Raw genomic sequence first — 18,307 nt, 5'->3', positions numbered from 1 at the left:
TTTGGATCTGGGATGGGATAACCATAGAGAGCTGGAGAGACCAGAGATGGACAGCAGGAGGGAGAATGTGGTTGGTGAGTGTAAGGAGAGTGGGTAGGAGGGAGTCCTGGGGACCTGAGATTTGTGGGAAACACTATAGTCAACTGGATGTGAAGCCATAGGAGTGGGAGAAGTGAAAGATATATGAGATTTTTCACCTGCTAATTGGGAGAAGTATGGAAAAGGTACTAGGTTTAGAGATGCTTTGAATTCAGTTTTAGAATTAATAGATTTTAAGCTTCTGTGGTACGAATGGGTAGAGCTGTCTGAGAGTTCAAGATTTAGGAATTAGGAAATATAAAGACAAATAAAAGTTGTAGGAACCTGTGTGCCTAGGAAATCTGCAAGAGACCTGGTACAGATGAACCCAGTGCAGAGGCCAGGATTGGTGTCAGTCACTATAGAGAAGCCCCACCATTGACCATTCAGGCCTTCCTTTTTCTTGTAATAGGAAATAGGTTTCCGTCCTTATAATAGGAAAAACAAACTATTGTTGAACACTTCATATATGCCAGGCACTTTCCAAAGAGATTATTATGCGTACATGCAGACATGTTCCTCCCCTCCCCCCCCCCCCCCCCCCCAATCCTAACAACAGCTCTGTGAAGCAGAGTAAATCATCCCAAAGTCAGGTATTGTATCAGTCTACTTTGGGTTCAGTGGCCGAAGCCATACTGTCCAGTGTTAGAGGAAGAGGGACAGACTGAAGGAATGATTGAGCAGGTGGCAGTGGGTCCAGAGACCTAGAATAGGGTTTAGGTGGAAGTAATGTGGAGCCTATGTGGATTGAGAAGTAGTTCGGTTTATGCAAGCTTACCCTCTTCAGAGAAGGTGAGAAGCCAGTGAGAGAAGTGTGAGGGAAGTTTAGGTGTGTGGGGTAGGAAGTGAGTGACTGTGGTAACAACATCCAGAGAGGACCGCTGTGTGGAACATGAGTGGAAGGCTGGCTTCCACTGAAGGAGAGGGGCTTATGTTACCAACCAGGTACTTAAAACCAGCAGAGAATGCTCCTAAAATTATTTCCTGGACTTTCTATTGAGTTCAGCCACAGAATTAGATTCTACAGTATTTTGGACAGATCTTGTGAGCTGCTGTTTCATGATTCGGGTTTCAGATTTAAAATTTAGAAAGTGAGTTTATGGCTATATCCATGTGTAACAACATATATTAAACCGGCGTTGGTCATTAATCATAGAGTATAAATGATGAAGTGATGGGTTTTACTTGAGATGCAGGTACAGCTCCCCTTCCTACTCCTTGCCCTTGCCCTTTCATGGTCCTCCTATAAGACCTCATGGCCTTCTGGGGTGAATATATATAAACTATTTCTTCTACATCAAGATTAAATAAGGGTTGGATTTTTAGTCTTTTGGAGGAATTTGGAATGTTATGTGTGGTTCAGAGCTCACACTCTGAGTGACTTGTTTTCTAGGATTGCTTTTGATTTAGGAGGTTTTTTGCAGTTCTCTTGGATCAGCTAGGCTTTGATGTCTTTAGAAATGAAAGCGAATGGCCTTCTGAAATTTGCTGGCTAACAGATAACTGTTTGAACAGTGTGACCTTTTACATAACCACTCAACAGTAGACCTTTAAAAGTTATGGGACATTGAAAGTTTATGTAAATTGCCTAGGTTTACATAACATGTAATTGGCAAAGTCAGGATTCTAACCCAGGCGTGTTTGATCCCAAAGCCTGGGCATTTTTGCCTGTCCCATAGTCTTTAAATAATGCCAAACATGCATATCAGTAACTATGTATTAATTTTAGAATCAAAAATAAAAAAATATGCTGTCTTAAATTTTATATATCGTCCCATAGAGGCTTAAGAAACACAGGGCTTTGGATATTCTCTTCTTTTTAAAATTTTTTTTTTTAACGTTTATTTATTTTTGAGACAGAGAGAGACAGAGCATGAACGGGGGAGGGTCAGAGAGAGGGAGACACAGAATCTGAAACAGGCTCCAGGCTCTGAGCTGTCAGCACAGAGCCCGACGCGGGGCATGAACTCACGGACCGTGAGATCATGACCTGAGCCGAAGTCGGCCGCTTAACAGCCACCCAGGCGCCCCGGATATTCTCTTCTTTAATGTACTTGTTTTAAAAAAATTTTTTTTTCAACGTTTATTTATTTTTGGGACAGAGAGAGACAGAGCATGAACAGGAGAGGGGCAGAGAGAGAGGGAGACACAGAATCGGAAACAGGCTCCAGGCTCTGAGCCATCAGCCCAGAGCCTGACGCAGGGCTCGAACTCACGGACCGCGAGATCGTGACCTGGCTGAAGTCGGACGCTTAACCGACTGCACCACCCAGGCGCCCCAATGTACTTGTTTTTAACTGTGGTACTTTATTAATGGATTAAACTAATTTTGGTCAAGGCCATGAAAATATGCCTGGAAAAAAGAGGCAAGAGTTGTAATTTGGTAAGCACTTTGGATTATTTCCCTGAATTTTGACCCTTCTGCCTTCTCCCAGTATTTGTATGAGCTCATGTGTTTGTAGGGGCTAAGGAGCTTGTCTGTGTCCCAGTTTGTCATTACTGCCTCCAGGCACTCTCAGCACTTTTTCAGTGGATGAATGCTTACTTAGCCATCCTTGTGGAGATGATATGTGGCCAAGGCTGTGGGAACACTGTTACCAGGCTGTTGTGTGCTTTCACATACAGTCGCATACAAACTCTGGTCTAGACCATATACACGTTTGTACAGGCCTTAGGATTACTGGGTATTTAAAGGGATTAGTTTTTCCCATATAGCTGCCAGAAATTGTTGAAAAGTCCAAGTCACTGGGTCAAACAGTATGTCAAAATGTCTCTAAAGGATGGTTCCAAAATTATCAAAAGTCCATAAAGCAGGGCTACTCTGCTGAATGTGAGTGAGCCTAATTTACATTATAGTTGATGAACTCTAGTGGCCAAATGAGCACAGAATTTTTGGTTTTTAAGTGATTGCCATATAGCAGCACTTTTAAAAATGTGTTCTACATATTTTTTTCTGTGCATGTTGGGCTTGTTCTTTCTTGGCTTTCATTAGGGCAATGTATTAAGTGAATTTTATATTTTATTGCAGGAATTAGAAGAAGCGCTTTGCTACTGGCAAGGTTGACAGTTGGTGTTTGAGCAGAAGGATAAGTGAATGTTGGTTACATTTACTTGGAACACCTGTCATCCTTATCAAAGCAGAGGTGTCTTGGTTTCCTTTCAAGCAGGAGAGGACACAATTTGAATTCTAGTGCAAAGTTGAACTCTGGCAGATGCCAGAATGTATCCTTTACAAAGCTCAGGGTACCTAGAACCAAGTATTTTGTTAGTTTTCTGGTAGTTTTCCTGCCTTGGAAAGCTCTCTTAAGAATGTGGAAGGAAGGATGGTTTCTCTAACATACTTTTGTGTGTTTTTGTGTGCGGCTTACAACCGAAAATGTGGGTATCTGTTATGTTCTGTATTGTAAAAGTCAGTTTTGTTGGACAATTAGATGATCACATCCTTGGTTATAAGAGCAAGGGCAAGAACTTGAAGGGCTTAGGAGCTGACTCAGCAGCTGTGTTCTTTCTCTGTCTTGTTAAAGCATTGCTTTTTAGATTCTAGTAGAAACTTTTGTTCCAGTGCCCCAACTGATTTTACTTGGTTTGGTTGACGCAAGAGAGAGAAGCGCCTCCTGGGTTTTGTTATTAGTTATTTAGGAACCTAGAATGCTGCTGGCAAAGACCTCTGTGAGGTGAGTTGTGTGTTTTCTTGGGCAAGGGCTGTGTGACCAGTAATGCCTTTGTGGAGTGACCAGTAATCCTTATCTGAGAGGTGCTTTGAGAATCTTGGGGAACATGTCTGGCCTGTCTCAGTCTTCATTAGATTATCTAGATTACCACTCTCTCTCCTGACAGTTTCCTCCCCTGTCCTTTGAGAAGGAGGGAAAGATTCCCCATGTGGCCCACATGGGCTTAGGCCTCTGTGTTTTCTTAATGGACCTCATGCTCTCTTACCAGGAAGAGGAAGAACAGGAGGAAGAAGATGACGATGAAGATGATGACGACACTGATGATCTAGATGAGCTTGACACTGACCAGTTGCTGGAGGCGGAGTTGGAGGAGGATGACAACAACGAGAACGCAGGGGAGGATGGGGACAATGACTTTTCTCCCTCTGACGAGGAGCTAGCGAACCTTCTAGAGGAGGGAGAGGATGGGGAGGACGAGGACTCTGATGCGGACGAGGAAGTGGAACTGATCCTGGGGGACAGTAAGTGTAGGGCTGACCCTGAAGCTGAATCTTGGTACCCAGGGAGAGGTCCCTTCCCTGCACCCTCCCAGCCAGCAAGCCACGCCAGGGTTCTGTGCCCCATAACTATAGATTCACCACTCTGGCACCTTGAGGAAAAGCGATTTCGCATCTCCAATCCTCTGCTTTCACCAGGCTGTGTAACTAAAAGGCTATTATCTCATCTGTAAAACAGAGGTTGGCGAACTTTTTCTTAAAGGCTGGACAGTTAAATATTTTATGCTTTGTGGGCCATATGGTGTCTCTTGCAGCTCTTCAGCTCTGCTGTTGTAGTGTAAAAGCAGCCAGACACAAGACATAATTTAATGATTGTGGCTCTGATTCAGAAGTAAAAGTTTATTTACAAACATGCATGGTGGGCTTGGTTTGGCCGGTGGGCCACATAGTCTGTCGATTTCTGCTTTAGAGGATTAGCCTTAGAATGTAGTTCTTCCTGAGGGGCAGAGCCGGAGTCAGCAGCTGCATATGGGGGTGCTGTGCCTCCTTCTTTTTAAAGTTACGAAGAAGTAAAAGCTCTCTTGTGTTGGAATCTTTTCCTGTGCTTTTGCCTAAGCCTTCTTAGAGGCTAGGCAACAAATGTTTCTCTTTGGCTTCTGTTTTGCCCACTCATCCCCTGCTCTGCCCCCAGCTCAAAGTTATCAAGAACAACCTCTAATTTTCCTACTAATTTCTCTTTAGGACAAGTTTCTGAAGTTGACCCCTGACCATGCTAATGAATCCCAAATAAACCAGCTGTTAGTTCTAAGAGTTTGCTGGCTCTGCAATTATACTCTACCCATTTCAAGAGGACATATCTGGCTGCCTGTTGACAGTGACGCACTTGCTGTGGTCCTGGTTCTTCCTTGTGCTACCCTGGCTGACTGGGGAGCAGTCTCTCTGATACCCAGCCATATTCATGTAGCTAACCCGGCCAGGATTCTCACAACTATGGCAGGTATTATGCCTAATATGGTGGCTACTAACCACATGCAGCCATTAAAATTTTAATTAAATTAAAAATTAATTTCCTCATTCATGTCCACAATTGAAGTACTTGGCAGCCACATGTGGTTACCATATCGAACAGCACAGATGCAGAACATTTACATGAAATTCATTTATAGGAAATACTATGTGCTGGCCTAGGCCCAACTTATGCCAAGCGTCTTCATAGTAGTTGCTTGGTTTTTATAATCATTGGCGTTTGGTGGTAGGAGGAATATATGTGTGTGTGTGTGTAAGCAGAGGGTGGTTGCGGTATATATTTAAACATGTATAAAAGATTCTATTCCACAGTGACCCAAATCCAATTTCTTTGGGATAAATCTTACATGTGCTTCTAACCTTCAAGATGGAAGGCAGTTGGCTTAGGGGAGACTTTGTTACAGAAATCCTCTTGGTGAAGTTGTATTTTGAGGAGGCTCTGTGGGGGTTGGGAGGGAGTGCCTTCTCTATCTGCTCGTCTGCTCTTTACCAGCTTCCATTTTTCTATATTGGAGGTTGAGGTGATTCAGTGGAGGAGGACTTGCCTTGTCCCTAGCCATGGTCAGAGAGCCAGGTAAGAGGGACTAAGGGTCATGGACACATGACAGTATTGATGGGAGTAAAAGGACAATTTTTAGTGAACTTTTTGTCATCTGTGAATAGTGCCACATGGGGTACAAGTTGTGTTTCCTTCAATTACAAGTAACAAGGCCAGGAGTGCAGCTGGCAGCGGTGCTCCTGACATGAGATGGTCACTCATTTTTTTATTCTTGAATATAAAGCCACTAAATTTGTTTTTGGCCTGTAAAATTACTGCCTCCTTTATTAACTCTTTAGGAAATTCCTTCAGGCCCAAGAGGTAATCTGGAGAACCTTAATTCTTTTAGCAATGAGAATATTACTTTATTTTGGTGGGAATATTTATGATGTGAATATGCTGTAATAGTCGACAACTTGAGGACATTTCAGCTTGGGCTCCAGAACAGAGGTGGTGATATGGAGGCAGCATGGATATAGCATGTACTGCATTGCTGTCTGTTTTGTAGAGAACAACCCCCACCCCCCGGCCCCGCCCCGGAGTTTACAGCAGAGCAGAGGGAGCTACTCAGATTAGCTCTTAACCTTTCTGAGCTCATGTAGTAGCCCTTTTAGGATGTGATGAAAGTCACTGAGACTATTGAAAACCACAGCCCTGTGCCACCCCATAACTTTGCTAGGCCCAGGTCCTATAGAGAGCCAATGATCAGTTTCACATGCAGAGCCCCAGCCCTAGGAAGAGAAAACACCTTGACGCTGAAGTCTTGTGTGTTTCTCTGTTGCAGTCAGTTCTGCTTTCCCCAAAAGCTTGTGTGTTGTAGAGGCAGCAGGTTAAAGCAGGGATTGATTTTTTACATCTAGACTGCCTTTGCCTCAGAGGGTCTTTCAGAAGGAGAGGTCCTGACCAGAGTCTGGGGTTGGGGCTCTTCAACACTTGAGGGTGAGAAGAGGCTAAGGAAGCTAGAGAAAGATGTCCTGTCACCTGACCACAAAGAATGGAGTCTGCATCCAGGCCCTGAAGCTTCTCTCAGACCCTGTGCCTGATTTGCTTAAAGATTGTGTCTCAGTCCTTGTGCAGCTGCATTTATACTCCTTAGATGTGAGGCACAGTTGTTAAGCTCTTAGCAGCTGCACAGCTGACAGTCAGGTGTCAGGCAGGTGGTCTGGCATTGTTGGATCATACATCACAGGAGCACTAGGGGACTCCCTGGAGGTCTGCCACAGCTGGGACACAGTGCTGTGCTTGGCTGTGGAGAGCAGGCCCTACCTTTTTCTGTTGGCGCTTCCTCCTGGAGTTCTTGCAGCAGGGAAGCTGACAAGGCCGTTTGGTTCAGCTCAGATGTTAGTTCTCTGATCTTCCTGCTCTGACATCCCTGCTCCTCACCAGTAGTTGGGTCATGCTTGTGCCCTTGTAGGCCCAGAAGCACTGACTTTTCCAGTTACCTCTCTTGTTTACATTCAGGGCTTTCTTGTATCACAGCCGTCTGTTTGCTGGTTTCATTTTATCCACTTCAGTTTTCTTTGTAAAGGAGATTGTAGTGAATGAAGGAAGGTTTGGGAACATGCATTGTTCTTGCCTCAGCTTTCCTGAGAGTTCTCAGGTATCTGGGAAAGGCTGATGGGGAATTTTTTGGAACCATTGGTGTCCCTCTCTATGTGGGAACTCCACAGCCTGTGGGCATTTGCAAGGCTCCCGCTCACAATCTGTCTACTTCCTTGGAGACCTTGTTAAAAAGGTCTCATGGCTTCCTGAACTGTAATCAACAGGGGCACCAAGACCTTTCCCTCACCTTCCTTCAGCAAGTACTAGAGTCCTTAGGAGCCTAGGTACTATGTTTCCCTCCGATCTTGATCAGCCAGACAATGGTGTATCTACCTCATTTTGAAGGTTCTTTTGCCTAGTTTCATTCCTCAGTGGATCCTTCCAGAGGTGTTAATGTGGTCTATTCACTGCCTGAGAAGGCCGATGGTCAAGCGGAGTGCTCCTCCTGTGCCAGAGACACGGTGCCACCTTCCACGGTGTCATAGCTACTCCCTGCTGGTCTCCAACCTAGAGTTTCTAGGTACTCCTCCTCTGGTGTTGCTGCATGCTGGCCTGTACCTTTCTGGGAGCTTGTTCCCTGCTGATTATATTCAGAACTTACAGAGGAATGAATCCTAGGTTGACAGTCTCTACCCTTATGAGGTCTTTGATAAGAGAGTTGTTGAGAGTTTAAGAGAAATCTCACTCTTGCTTGGGCTTGGACTCCCTTTTTAGTAGTCCTAGGGGGATCGGGCAGGCCTGTGCACCCATCCCTGAAGGACACGAGGCCAAAGGGCTCAGTCATTACTCCCTCAGCCCTGCCCCTTTGCAGCTATGCTGAAGCTTCAGGGCTTGCCCTGTCCCTTTAGCCAGCACCCCCCCCCCCCGCCCCCAGCAGGAAGCACCTCTAGAAAGCAGAGAGCATTGCATCCAGGCCCTTTGAAAGGCACGAGAGTAAAAGGCCCCAGGGTGGCCACTGTTGCCAACAAGTAAATTCTCCAGAGCCAGCTCCAAGTAGTTAATTGTTGTGTTTTCTCCTTTCTGGAAACTGGCAGTTAACTCTGCTCAAGCATAAATGTGTGTATGTAGGTGTTTCCTTCCTAAAAGCTTCCTGTAAGCCTAGTGCATAACCTAGTCTCTCTGTCTTCTTCCCTTTCAGCGGACAGCTCTGACAACTCTGATTTGGAAGATGACATCATCTTATCTCTGAATGAGTGAGGGACCATCATCATGTGGAAGACATTCTTGACAGGCGAGAAACTGAGTCAGATGAATTCAGAACACCTTCCCTTCCCCATCTCCCAGGGCTGTCTTTTAAGGAACTGCATGCCCTGCATTCAGAGGAATATGGCTTAGAGAGCCTCACTGGAATCTGAGGGTCCTTCTAAAACAATAACAACCACAAAAAGACAACAGGGTTTAGGCCCTATTCTGCTTCCCCCCTTCTCCTAGGATGGACAGCTCTTTCCTCAAGGGGGGGGGGGGGGGACATGTCTCTGGGGTTATTTCACAATATATTTTCTTTGTATAACGTTCTTTACTTAAAGAACAAGAAATAGTTTTTTATAAAACTTAAAAAGAAAAAAAAAAACAGGCATTTATAACTGAGGGTATGAACTTATATCCACCAGGTCTCTTGTCCCTGCACTTCATTTTCTATGGAAGAAAATGATGTCTAAAGAACAATACAGAGGCATTTTTACATACGTATTTAAATGAAAAGGAAAATCGTGGTTTCTTAAATTGATAAGGATTAAGAATATTTTATTATAAATATAATATATGATTTTTTTAACCTGTTTTGTTGCCTCATATGCTGTCAGGTTAATTTGCTTTCCTTTGTGCCCGAGGTGGGGAGGAAGGCACTGCTTGTTTGCTGAGTAAATGCCCAGGTTCACCCACCTTCATGGTTTGGGGGCAGCAAGGTCGTTGTGGATATTGGTTTTGTGGAGTTGAGGGAACTTAGGATATAAGTTCACTCCCTCTATTTTTCTTTGTGATTGTTTTTCAAAAATTTTTTTCTTCCCTTTCTCCCCAATGTGGAAATTACAAATCAAAGGCCTTTTTTCTTTAATGTAAAGTGTATTTATTTAAAAAAAATACAAAATAAACTACAAGTCTGTCTTTGTTTGTTCATGGCCTTTCCCTGTTCTCTTTACCAAAGTGTGATGGTCCCTTTCCCTGCAGCTCTAGCCAGCCAGTAGAGAAGACGCCTTCTGGGAGAGGCAGTCCAGGATGGCGGTGAGAACACATTCTGCCCAAATAAAGCACTCTGGGGAGAAAAGTAGCTTAGTCACAGTGTCTAAACCTGGTGTGCAGCCGTGCTCCAGAGGGAGTAACGGTCTGTGCCCGAGAACCAACCACGTGGGGTGGAGGAGAGGCTTGGGCATTGTCCACCGTGGGCACCTCTCTCTGTCCCAGACTGACTCAAGAAGGCAGCTCTGCCGTACGTGTTTGGTGGAACTGGCAAGTTAGGGGTCCTGGGGAGTTTTGGAGAAACATGCTGGCAAAGCTAAGGAGTGAAAACGTTTTGGCCATCTCTATAGTCGGGTGGGTGACTGTCACCAGTTTCCTCAAGGGACAGTGATAGCAGACCGGAGTTGTTCACTTTTGGCGGTTTGGGGGCAGCGGGGGCTTGGGCAGCCTGGGTTTGCAGATGCAGTCTCGGGCCTCCAAAATCAGCCTGCGGTTGGTTAAAACTGCGCTACTGCCAGGGAAGTGCCACATGCTCTGACCTTTTCACTGACCCCACCTCACCCTGCTTTCCTTCCCAGTAAACAGACCTGTCTCTTCCTTTGAGTTCGCTCAAGTAATAGCTTCTTGGTTTCTATTATGTAGGTATCACATGGCTAGAGACTTTCTTCTCCCTTTGCCAAGAGAAGAGGGGACAAATTTGGTTGTGAAGTAAACAAGCAAGACAACATGGCTAAAACTCACCAGGGGCTGGCAGAGCCCTGTTGGGCTTTGGAATACCATACAATTTGTCACACACACAAACGCGGGCCTGTGTCAGGTAGCTAGCTCTTGGTCCTTTAGAGAGCAGAGGTCTCAGCTTCATGCCTCAGCTTTAGTGGGTTGCTAACACCTGACCCGTGGTGTAGCCTTGATTGCTGGTGCTGGATGCAGAAGAAAGCAGGTTAAAAGGCCAAAAGTAAAAGCGCTATATTCTAGACAGGAACTCAGCTGAGCCACTGGCTGTGTCCCTAAACTCTGCCGGCAGCTCTTGGGAGTGCCTACGGGTCTCTGGGGTGGAGATGAGGCCCTCCAGCAGGAAAGCAAAGTTCTGGTTGACTTGACAACGTGCCTTTAGGGAAGAGCCCTGAGAGGCTTGAGACATCAGCCGTATTTCTTACTATACCAGGGCTTAAGATTGGAGTCACTTAGGAAGAAATCTGTACAATACTAGGAAACCAATGAGGAGGCAAACTTTTCTTCACTTTTTTTTTTTTTTGCCTCAGGTTGATTTTTTTTTTTTTTTTAAAGCAACCCTTCAGAGAGGACCCGAACCCCCAGGTGGAGGTGCTTGATGCCTGCAGTTAAATTGTTCTCTCTGGAGCAGTCTGAAATCAACCAGTGCCTTGACCACCTGACTTACCCTTACTAGTGCTGGCCAAGGCCTGAGAGAAGTTCACAGAACCTGCTGTGTCTTAAGAGCCAAAGGAAGGAAGTGGTTGAGAAGAGGGTCCAAGGAAGAGGAGGAGGAAGGTCACACAGTAGGCGTGGCTCTTTACTAAAACTCTGTATTTCCTTTTGGGAACAGAGAACACCTATCCCTGAAGAGCGGACAAGTCAAGAGTTGAAGTGTCTTCTCCAGGTTTCCATCTGGGAATGCTAGGAGGTGTAGTATTCTGGGTTCTGAGCACCCACTCTGTGAAGGATCAGCCCAAAGAAGTTTGGGACTTAAGGGGCAAGGCACCTCTGGCCTGTGTGTGACCCAGGCATTTCTCGAAGATCTGCAGGAAGCCCTGTGTTGTGCCTTCAGGTCACCCCTACCTCGCTTGCTCTGAACAAGATAAGGGCCACTCCTGGCATTATGAGCTACCCCAGGATGGTGGAGCTGTGGTCAGCTGCCCGTCCCCCCGCCCCCACCATAGACTTGCTTAGATACCCTGCAGGTGTTGCCACAGCTCAAGTACAAACAGACAAATAAACACATTTAACACCTCCTTTGTTAAGGTTTTCTGTTGTGAACATGCTTGTTCTCTCATGAGTACCAGCTTTAGCCCAGTGAGCAGTACATGCCCAGGCACCTTACCCTGTTCATTTTAAATCTCCAAGGTCCCTAAAAGCCACCTCCTTCATTGTCCTTGTGGACAAGCATGTATTCTCCATGCAGGATACACTGAGCCTCAGCCTCCACTTCACAGCTGTCTCAAAACATCTGGCTGTCACCTGTGTTGCCTTGCCCCAGCTGGGGTAATGGGCCAGGCCAGGAAAGTGGCATGGCCCACAGAACCTAGAGTTCCCGGCCTTTTGGGGGTTCATTTCTCTTACTGGGGCTTCTGCTGTCCCTCAGCTCTGACAATGAGCCTTTTGGGACATGGTGACAACTGCTGTATGACTGGTTTCCCTCTCTGGTCTCCAATGGTGCTGGCTTCATTTGCCCTATGACCTCACTAGAGACCAGTGATGACAGCATTAGTAATTCTTTAAAGAGTCCCTCCCAGCTCAAGGATGCCTCCACATTGCCCCCTAGCTTGGGCAGTGCTAGTCAAAGCCATTCAAGCCAACAAGCCAAAGCTTGGTACCTGTGACCACATTCCCCACAGAAGCACCTTTCTTCCAGTGGTTCCACCTCAGCAGCAGGGCAAGAGGCTGAGGCACTCTCTCTTACCTTGCACCTGAGAAACAGGTAAGCCAGTTAAGAGCATCCTCCTAACCCATCATGTTCCCTTGCAGCATTGCAAAAATTCTTCCGTCTGGGGATTCAATGTCCCTCACAAAAGCTCTAGTTACTGGGCAGAGGCCTGTTCCTTTGACACATCAGCCACAAATAACCAAAGGAAGAACCAGAATTCACAAACATTGGGTCAAGTTCAAGAATTAGCCCAGAGAAGCTTCCTGTCACCCTCCATTCTGACATCTGGCCTCTAGTGTCCCTGGGAGTTTGAGGCAGCTCAGTCTCCAACTGAGCATTCCTGGGCTGCCACATTAAGGCTGCGAGGCTGAACAAGAGGGGGAGCCTGCGTGGATATGTGAGAACGAGGCCCCTTGGCACCAATATTACACTGTTCTTCCCCATGACTACAAGACCACACAACTGCTAGACTACCGGCTCGCAAAAAGACCTCAAGATCGGGCACCTTGTCCAACAGCTATACCTCAAGTGGATGAACACGCACGTTTAGGGCAAGAGAACAAAAACTCCAAAACTACCACAGCTGCTGGTTATAGACCTTAGGCTCACCCCTTTCCTTTGCATGGGCTTTGCTCAGCCAGGCAAGGTAGGGTCCAGAGGCAAATTGAAGCCCACCTGCTCTCAGCCAAGGTTAAAAATGTGAACGCAGTCCTGACTCAGCCCAAAGAGCTGAGGGACTGAGAGCGGACAATCCATCAGAACTCTGAGCTACACCAGTGCCGCAAAGATGGCGCATTTGTGTGCAGTGGGGAAAAACTTGATTAAACCAAGACTCTGAACAGGATTAAAAATCCATCCTCTGACAAAGGCTTTACTGACAACTTTCCATACAGTTAGTCAAAAAATAAAAAAATACAGAACACAGCAGACAGTATCTTGTACACTAGAAATCAATGTGACAGGAGTCCCTTTGCTCATCGCTGTAAAAAAACCCTCAAAAATCTAAGAACTTAGTGTTGGTAGGGGTCAGGACTCTGGTCCCCCACCAAATGAACCAAAATAACCCAGCAGAGAATTCAAACCAAGGGAGTAGGAGGTGGGGAATCAGATTTTAAAATGACTGCTTTTGTGACACAAATGCGGAGCTGGAAACAGGTCTGGGCTAGGCAGTGTCTCTTACTATAACTATCACCATGTGTTCTTCTTCTAGTTTGCCCAATGTCCTCAGTGCTGACTGGAGGTACTGCTGTGAAAAGTCACAGGGCGGGAAGGCATAGAGCATGCCCGTGCTGTCTCTGCCCTTGGAACCACCCACCGGCAGGCTGATCACCCCCGCGGCCTGCTTCTGTTTCAAGTAGGAGACCAGGTTCCTGAGAAGCCGCCTCTGTAGGCCTGGCTCCACTGTGGGCATCCCCTCAGTGCCAGGCCCGCTGGGGGTTGCCTGGGTGGCTAGAAGCACTGCATAGCCATTGGGGCTCCCCTGCTTGATGCGCCGTGTGACCTCATCGAGCTTGGGCTGGTCCAGTCGCAGGCGCTGGGCGATCTTCAACTGGGTCAGCTTGCTCCCAGAAGTGTGATCTTTGAGGAGGCCGGTGATAACCCCTTGGTCCCCCTCTAGGATGTGCATAGATGTCGGGAAGCAACTGTTTTTCAACACTAGGAGCCCATTCCAACCCAGCTGCAGTGTCTGGGCATACTCAGAAAGATTCTTGAGCTTTTTGGTCTCGTGTTTTGGCTCTTCCAGAGGCTTGGGCTCAGCCTCAGAGGTCCGATGATTGCGCTCGCTCTCTCGTGTCTTCTTCCCGTGGGAAGAGTCTGGAGCCTCATGGTGGTGGTGGTGACTCCGCTCCTCAGCCCCATGTCTGCTGTTGCTGAGAGAATTGCTGCTTGACTCCTTGGTCCCGTCACTGGCGTGGTTCTCTTTACGGCTGCGCTCAGGAGTGCGATCAGAGCCCCGGTCCACCTGCTGCCCACCACCCTTGGTCCTGCTCCGTTCCTCGTAAGGAGAGTGGGTTGTCCTCCCGCGGTCACTGGAAAGGCTCCTCCGCTTCCGCCTCTCCTCCCAGGGCTTGGGCAGGCCCCGGTCCCCATCTCCCCAGCGTTCCCCACTCCGGCTGCGCACCGAGCGGCTGTAGCCCTCCAAGCTGTTTCGCCGGTCAGAGCTTTTACTAGGGCTGGTCCAGTCCCCTTCCAAAAAGGTCCGGTCTCGGTCTGAGTACAGGAGGTGTGGGGGGGTCCTATCCCGCACGCGCAGGTCAGCATCCAGGTTTCGGTGCCGGGTATATCCATCCGGCAGCAGCTCATAATGCACGGGGAGGGGTGAGGGCTGGTACTGCTGGGGATATCGAGTCTCCTCTGCTTTGGCAAAATCCACGCGCAGCCTTCGGTCTGGACCACCCAAGGGAAAGCCCCTCATTTTTGCACAGGCAGCCTGGGCTGCATCCAAGCTCTCATACTGGATGTAAGCAAAGCTATCTCCCTTGACGTGATCAATGGTTCGAATGCTCCCAAAGCGATCAAACTCCCGGGCCAGAGCGGCCAATGAGGTGTTAGGTCCCAGGCCACCCACCCATAGGCGAGTGGTGGGGTTGGCCTTGCCATAGCCTATCTTAATGGGGTTGCGGCCAATCACCCGGCCTGACATGGCCACCTTAGCCCTGTGGGCCATGTCTAAGTTCTGGAACTTGAGGAAGGCATACGCACCGCCCTGGCCACGGGCAGGTCTCTTGATGACCACCTCCTCGATGATGCCGTACTTCTCGAAGGCCCGCCGCAACTCCACCTCAGACACGCTGTGGTCCAGGTTCCCGATGAAGAGGTTGCGCGTGGCGCGCTGGTCGTCCTCAGGCATCAGGTCCTCCTCGCACACGGCCGGGTAGCCGTAGGGACGCCCGCGATCGTCGTAAAGCCCGTAGTAGTCCAGGGCCCGCTCCCGGGATAGTCCCACTGCGGCAGCGGCGGCAGCATCCAGGGCAAAGGCTGCGGCAGCGTGGCGAGCACGGGGCTCCCGCAGCGGCGGGGCGGCTACGGGGGACAGCGAGCGCTGCTTATATTGGTAGCCACTGTGCAGTGGCAGGTAGCCTAGCGGGTCCGCGGGGGCGGGGGGACCTGGGGGCGGCGTGGAGGCGGCAGCGCTGCTGCTGCTGCTTCGCCGGCTGCTCCCACCGCCGCCACCACTGCCGCCGCCGCCGCCGCCGCCGCGCAGGTACACGGGCTCCACCTTGAGCGGCCGGTCGTAGAGCAGCAGCTGGCGGGCCAGGGCGTGCTGGCGGGCCTCGCGTGCGTCCTGCGGATGCCGGAAGTTCACGTAGGCCACGCGGCCCAGCTCTGGCGTGTGCGACAGGCGCAGGCTGATCTCACCGAAGCGCTTGAACTGATGGAAGAGCCGGTCCTCGAGGTGCTCGGCGGGCAGCGCAGGGCTCAGGCTGCTGATGAGCAGCGTCTTGTACTCAGGTGCGGCCGCCGACGAGCCGGGACCCGCGGGCTCGGTCCCGGGCGGCGGCGGAGGTGGCGGCAGCGGAGACGCGCGGGGCGAAGCACCTGAAGCGCCTGGGTCCCCGGAGGCCTTGCCGCCGCGTCCCCCGCCGCCGGCGCCCGAGCCCGAGGAGCGGCCGCTGCTCGCACGGTGATTCGCGTCCCCGGCGCCGCGGCCGTCGCGATGCCCACCCCCGCCGCCCCCGCTACCGCGGGGTTTGTCGCGGGCCCGCGTTGGAACGGGATGCTTGGCGCCGCCCGAGGCCTTGTGCGCTGCCCGCCGCCCGCCCGCCTCCGCCTCCCGTTCGCGCTCCCGTGGCCGCTTGGCCGACGATGACGAGCCGCGCCCGCTTGGGCTCGAGTCTCGCTCGCTCTGCCTCTTCATGGCGCCGGCGCAGCGGGCGGGCGGGCGGCCCGCAGGCCCCTCACAGCGGCGGCGGCGGCGGCCGAGGAGGCAGCGCCCCCGGCGCCGCCATCTTGGACAAAAGGACTCGGCGCGGCGGTGGCAGCGGGGCGGGGTGGGAGCAGCGCCCAGGGGCCGGGCGTCGCGTTATCAGGCTGCGCCGGACTGTCACGTGACCCGGCGGCGGGCGGGGCGAGAGCTGCGCCGGCATACGTCATCGGACGGCGCCTCTCCGTGCCACGTGACCCCGGGTGGTCTTGAAAGTGAGCTCTGACGCCACCCCGCGGCCAAGGCTCTGGGCTACGCGGAAATTCATGGCCCTCCTGAGAGCCAGGCTGGCTTGCACTGACTCTGACCCCCGTGGGCTGCGGGCCCTGGGTGTCCCACGACGCGTGGAGTAGGAGTGGCAGCGTCTGTGGGCGCCGGGCTCCCGGGTCTTAACCCAGTGGCTCTTTACGTGGCCTCCCCCAAATCCCCACCACGGCCGTCTCCCGACTAGGGTCCAGAATGGACAGACGCGAGAACCTCCGTAGGCCCCGTCCAGGACCCACCGCCCACAGAACAGGCATCCTCAGCGTTCTGGTATCCTATGCAGTGATCGCCGTAAAGGCCGCGAGGCCATGGGCTCTGAATGCACAAGGCCAGACCTGGCAGGCGAGCCAGCAAACCTGCCGTTTACCAAGTGGGAATAGGCTCCTTGGCGCCACTAGGCCTACCCTCTGCTGCAGCCACCTGAGCAGACAGTGGGCTGTAAGGACAGGGCCACGGAGCCATGGGTGAAGACAAAGCCAAATCCAGTAGTTACCACAGCTTGCCACGCTTACCTCTGGCTGACCAGTGCCCTTCTGTTCACCTCCAGGCGAGATGTGGGGCCAGTGGGGTGGGTGGAATGAATTCTGCCCAGGCGCCCAAGCCCCCTCAGGATGGCTTCATTCCCCTGAGAGCTGTTGGAAGCATTGCAGAACCTGGCCCAACTTCAGCAAGGCAACTGTGGGGTGGGTTAAAGCCTACCAGCTCCTCCTCCTCCTCCCACAACCATAAATAAACCACTCCTGGAACAGCTGAGGCAGGTGCAAGGGGGAAAGCTTACACGAAAACACCTGTAACATTGCCAGAACTGACCTACACTTCCAGAAGAGACGAGTTAACCCTTTCATAGATAACCTCGGGGGTAAGCCCTACAGTGGGAGCGGTTGTTGTTTTCCCTGTTCTTGTGTTCAGTGTGGCCTATAGGCCATGGCCATCCATCTCCTAAGGCTTCTGCCTTTAGCTGTGGATTTTCCCAGTGCCTGTAAGGGGCTCAGGACACTGCGCTTGTCAGATCCTAACAGCTCATTCTCCAAAACAAGGAAGTCTTGGCCTGAGAAGTGGCTCAGCCTTGCTTTCCTCTTAGACGTGGTGTTGCAGATGTGCAAAATGTGGGGCCACTGCATTAGTGGATGCCACTGCAGGCTGTGACAAGGCCTGTGTAGGCAAACTGAATTTAGCAACTGTATAAATAAACTGCAAAAAAGGAAGACTGAAGTCTTTCTTGGAAAAGCACTACTGGTCTTTCCCTTCAGGTGGTCTCTGAAGCAGAGGGGTGTCCACCAAGCCACAGCTTACACTGACAACTGGGTTCCCCAAGAGCCAACCCCAGAAGTAACTAAAAAAACCAGACTCTGGAGACACTGGGGACAAGACCTCAACTATTTTAGACTTATCTTGGGTAAACAAAGGCAAAAGGCAAGCTCTCACTGACTCTTTGTATAAACCGACCCCTGCATATCTCACAAAACCCCAATTAGGCATCAGAGGCTTGGGACTGACCCCACACCACAAACTCAGATGACCAAGTAGATGGCCAGATCTGGATGGTGCTTGGTGGAGGAAGCCAGCCTAAGAGCATCTTTAGAAATGTGATGGTACTGAACACAGGCAGCTACTGAAGTCATCGTTCCAGAAAACCATACTAAACATACCCTCAGTCCTGCTCGGACCCAGCCCTGATATAAGCCCCTCCCTTGCACACCAGATTCAACCCCCTGTGCTCTGCCAAGAGGCTGTTCGGCCTCCAGCTCCCCAGGTGGGACTTCCACTCCAAGTCACCTCGGGGTGAGGCATGGGACCCAGTCTTCTCCCGGGCTTGCCTCCAGTCCTGCACGAGCCCCCATGTCTCAGCCCGTGTCCTGCCTGGCATCTCCGGCACTGGCGGCCAAGGGGCAGATGTGAAGATAGCAGACAACTCTTGTGAACTGGAAAGCATAAACTGCTGGGATCTTCGTTAGGGCTGAAATCCTATTTCAGATTCACTTTAATTCT

The 18,307-nt window shown here is 50.2% G+C and overlaps 2 protein-coding genes across 11 annotated transcripts in view; one reads left to right on the top strand and one right to left on the bottom strand.

The window, feature by feature from the left end:
* The window catches only part of DCAF1 (DDB1 and CUL4 associated factor 1), a 90,777-nt gene extending 79,271 nt beyond the window's left edge, over positions 1-11,506 (top strand). For 6 of the 10 annotated variants that reach the window (XM_043587455.1, XM_043587452.1, XM_043587451.1 and 3 more), the window contains 2 exons: positions 4,018-4,270; positions 8,491-9,465. In XM_043587455.1, the coding sequence (XP_043443390.1) occupies positions 4,018-4,270; positions 8,491-8,549 (312 nt within the window). In that variant the 3' untranslated portion in view covers positions 8,550-9,465. Of the gene's footprint in view, positions 1-4,017; positions 4,271-8,490; positions 9,466-9,518; positions 9,573-10,169; positions 10,258-11,091 lie in introns of those variants that run through there. The other 4 variants (XR_006298343.1, XR_006298342.1, XR_006298344.1 and 1 more) reach the window with 4 other exon arrangements.
* Positions 11,507-12,973: 1,467 nt separating this feature from the next.
* RBM15B (RNA binding motif protein 15B) lies at positions 12,974-18,200 on the bottom strand. The gene has a single exon (XM_043587460.1). The coding sequence runs from the start codon at positions 15,986-15,988 to the stop codon at positions 13,292-13,294; it is 2,697 nt and encodes an 898-aa protein (XP_043443395.1). The 5' UTR covers positions 15,989-18,200; the 3' UTR covers positions 12,974-13,291.
* Positions 18,201-18,307: the final 107 nt, after the last annotated feature.

This window comes from Prionailurus bengalensis, chromosome A2 (genome assembly GCF_016509475.1).
Source record: "Prionailurus bengalensis isolate Pbe53 chromosome A2, Fcat_Pben_1.1_paternal_pri, whole genome shotgun sequence".
Lineage (NCBI taxonomy): Eukaryota > Metazoa > Chordata > Mammalia > Carnivora > Felidae > Prionailurus > Prionailurus bengalensis.
The sequence above is the reverse complement of the archived record's forward strand: the minus strand, read 5'-3'. Positions and strand labels throughout refer to the sequence as shown.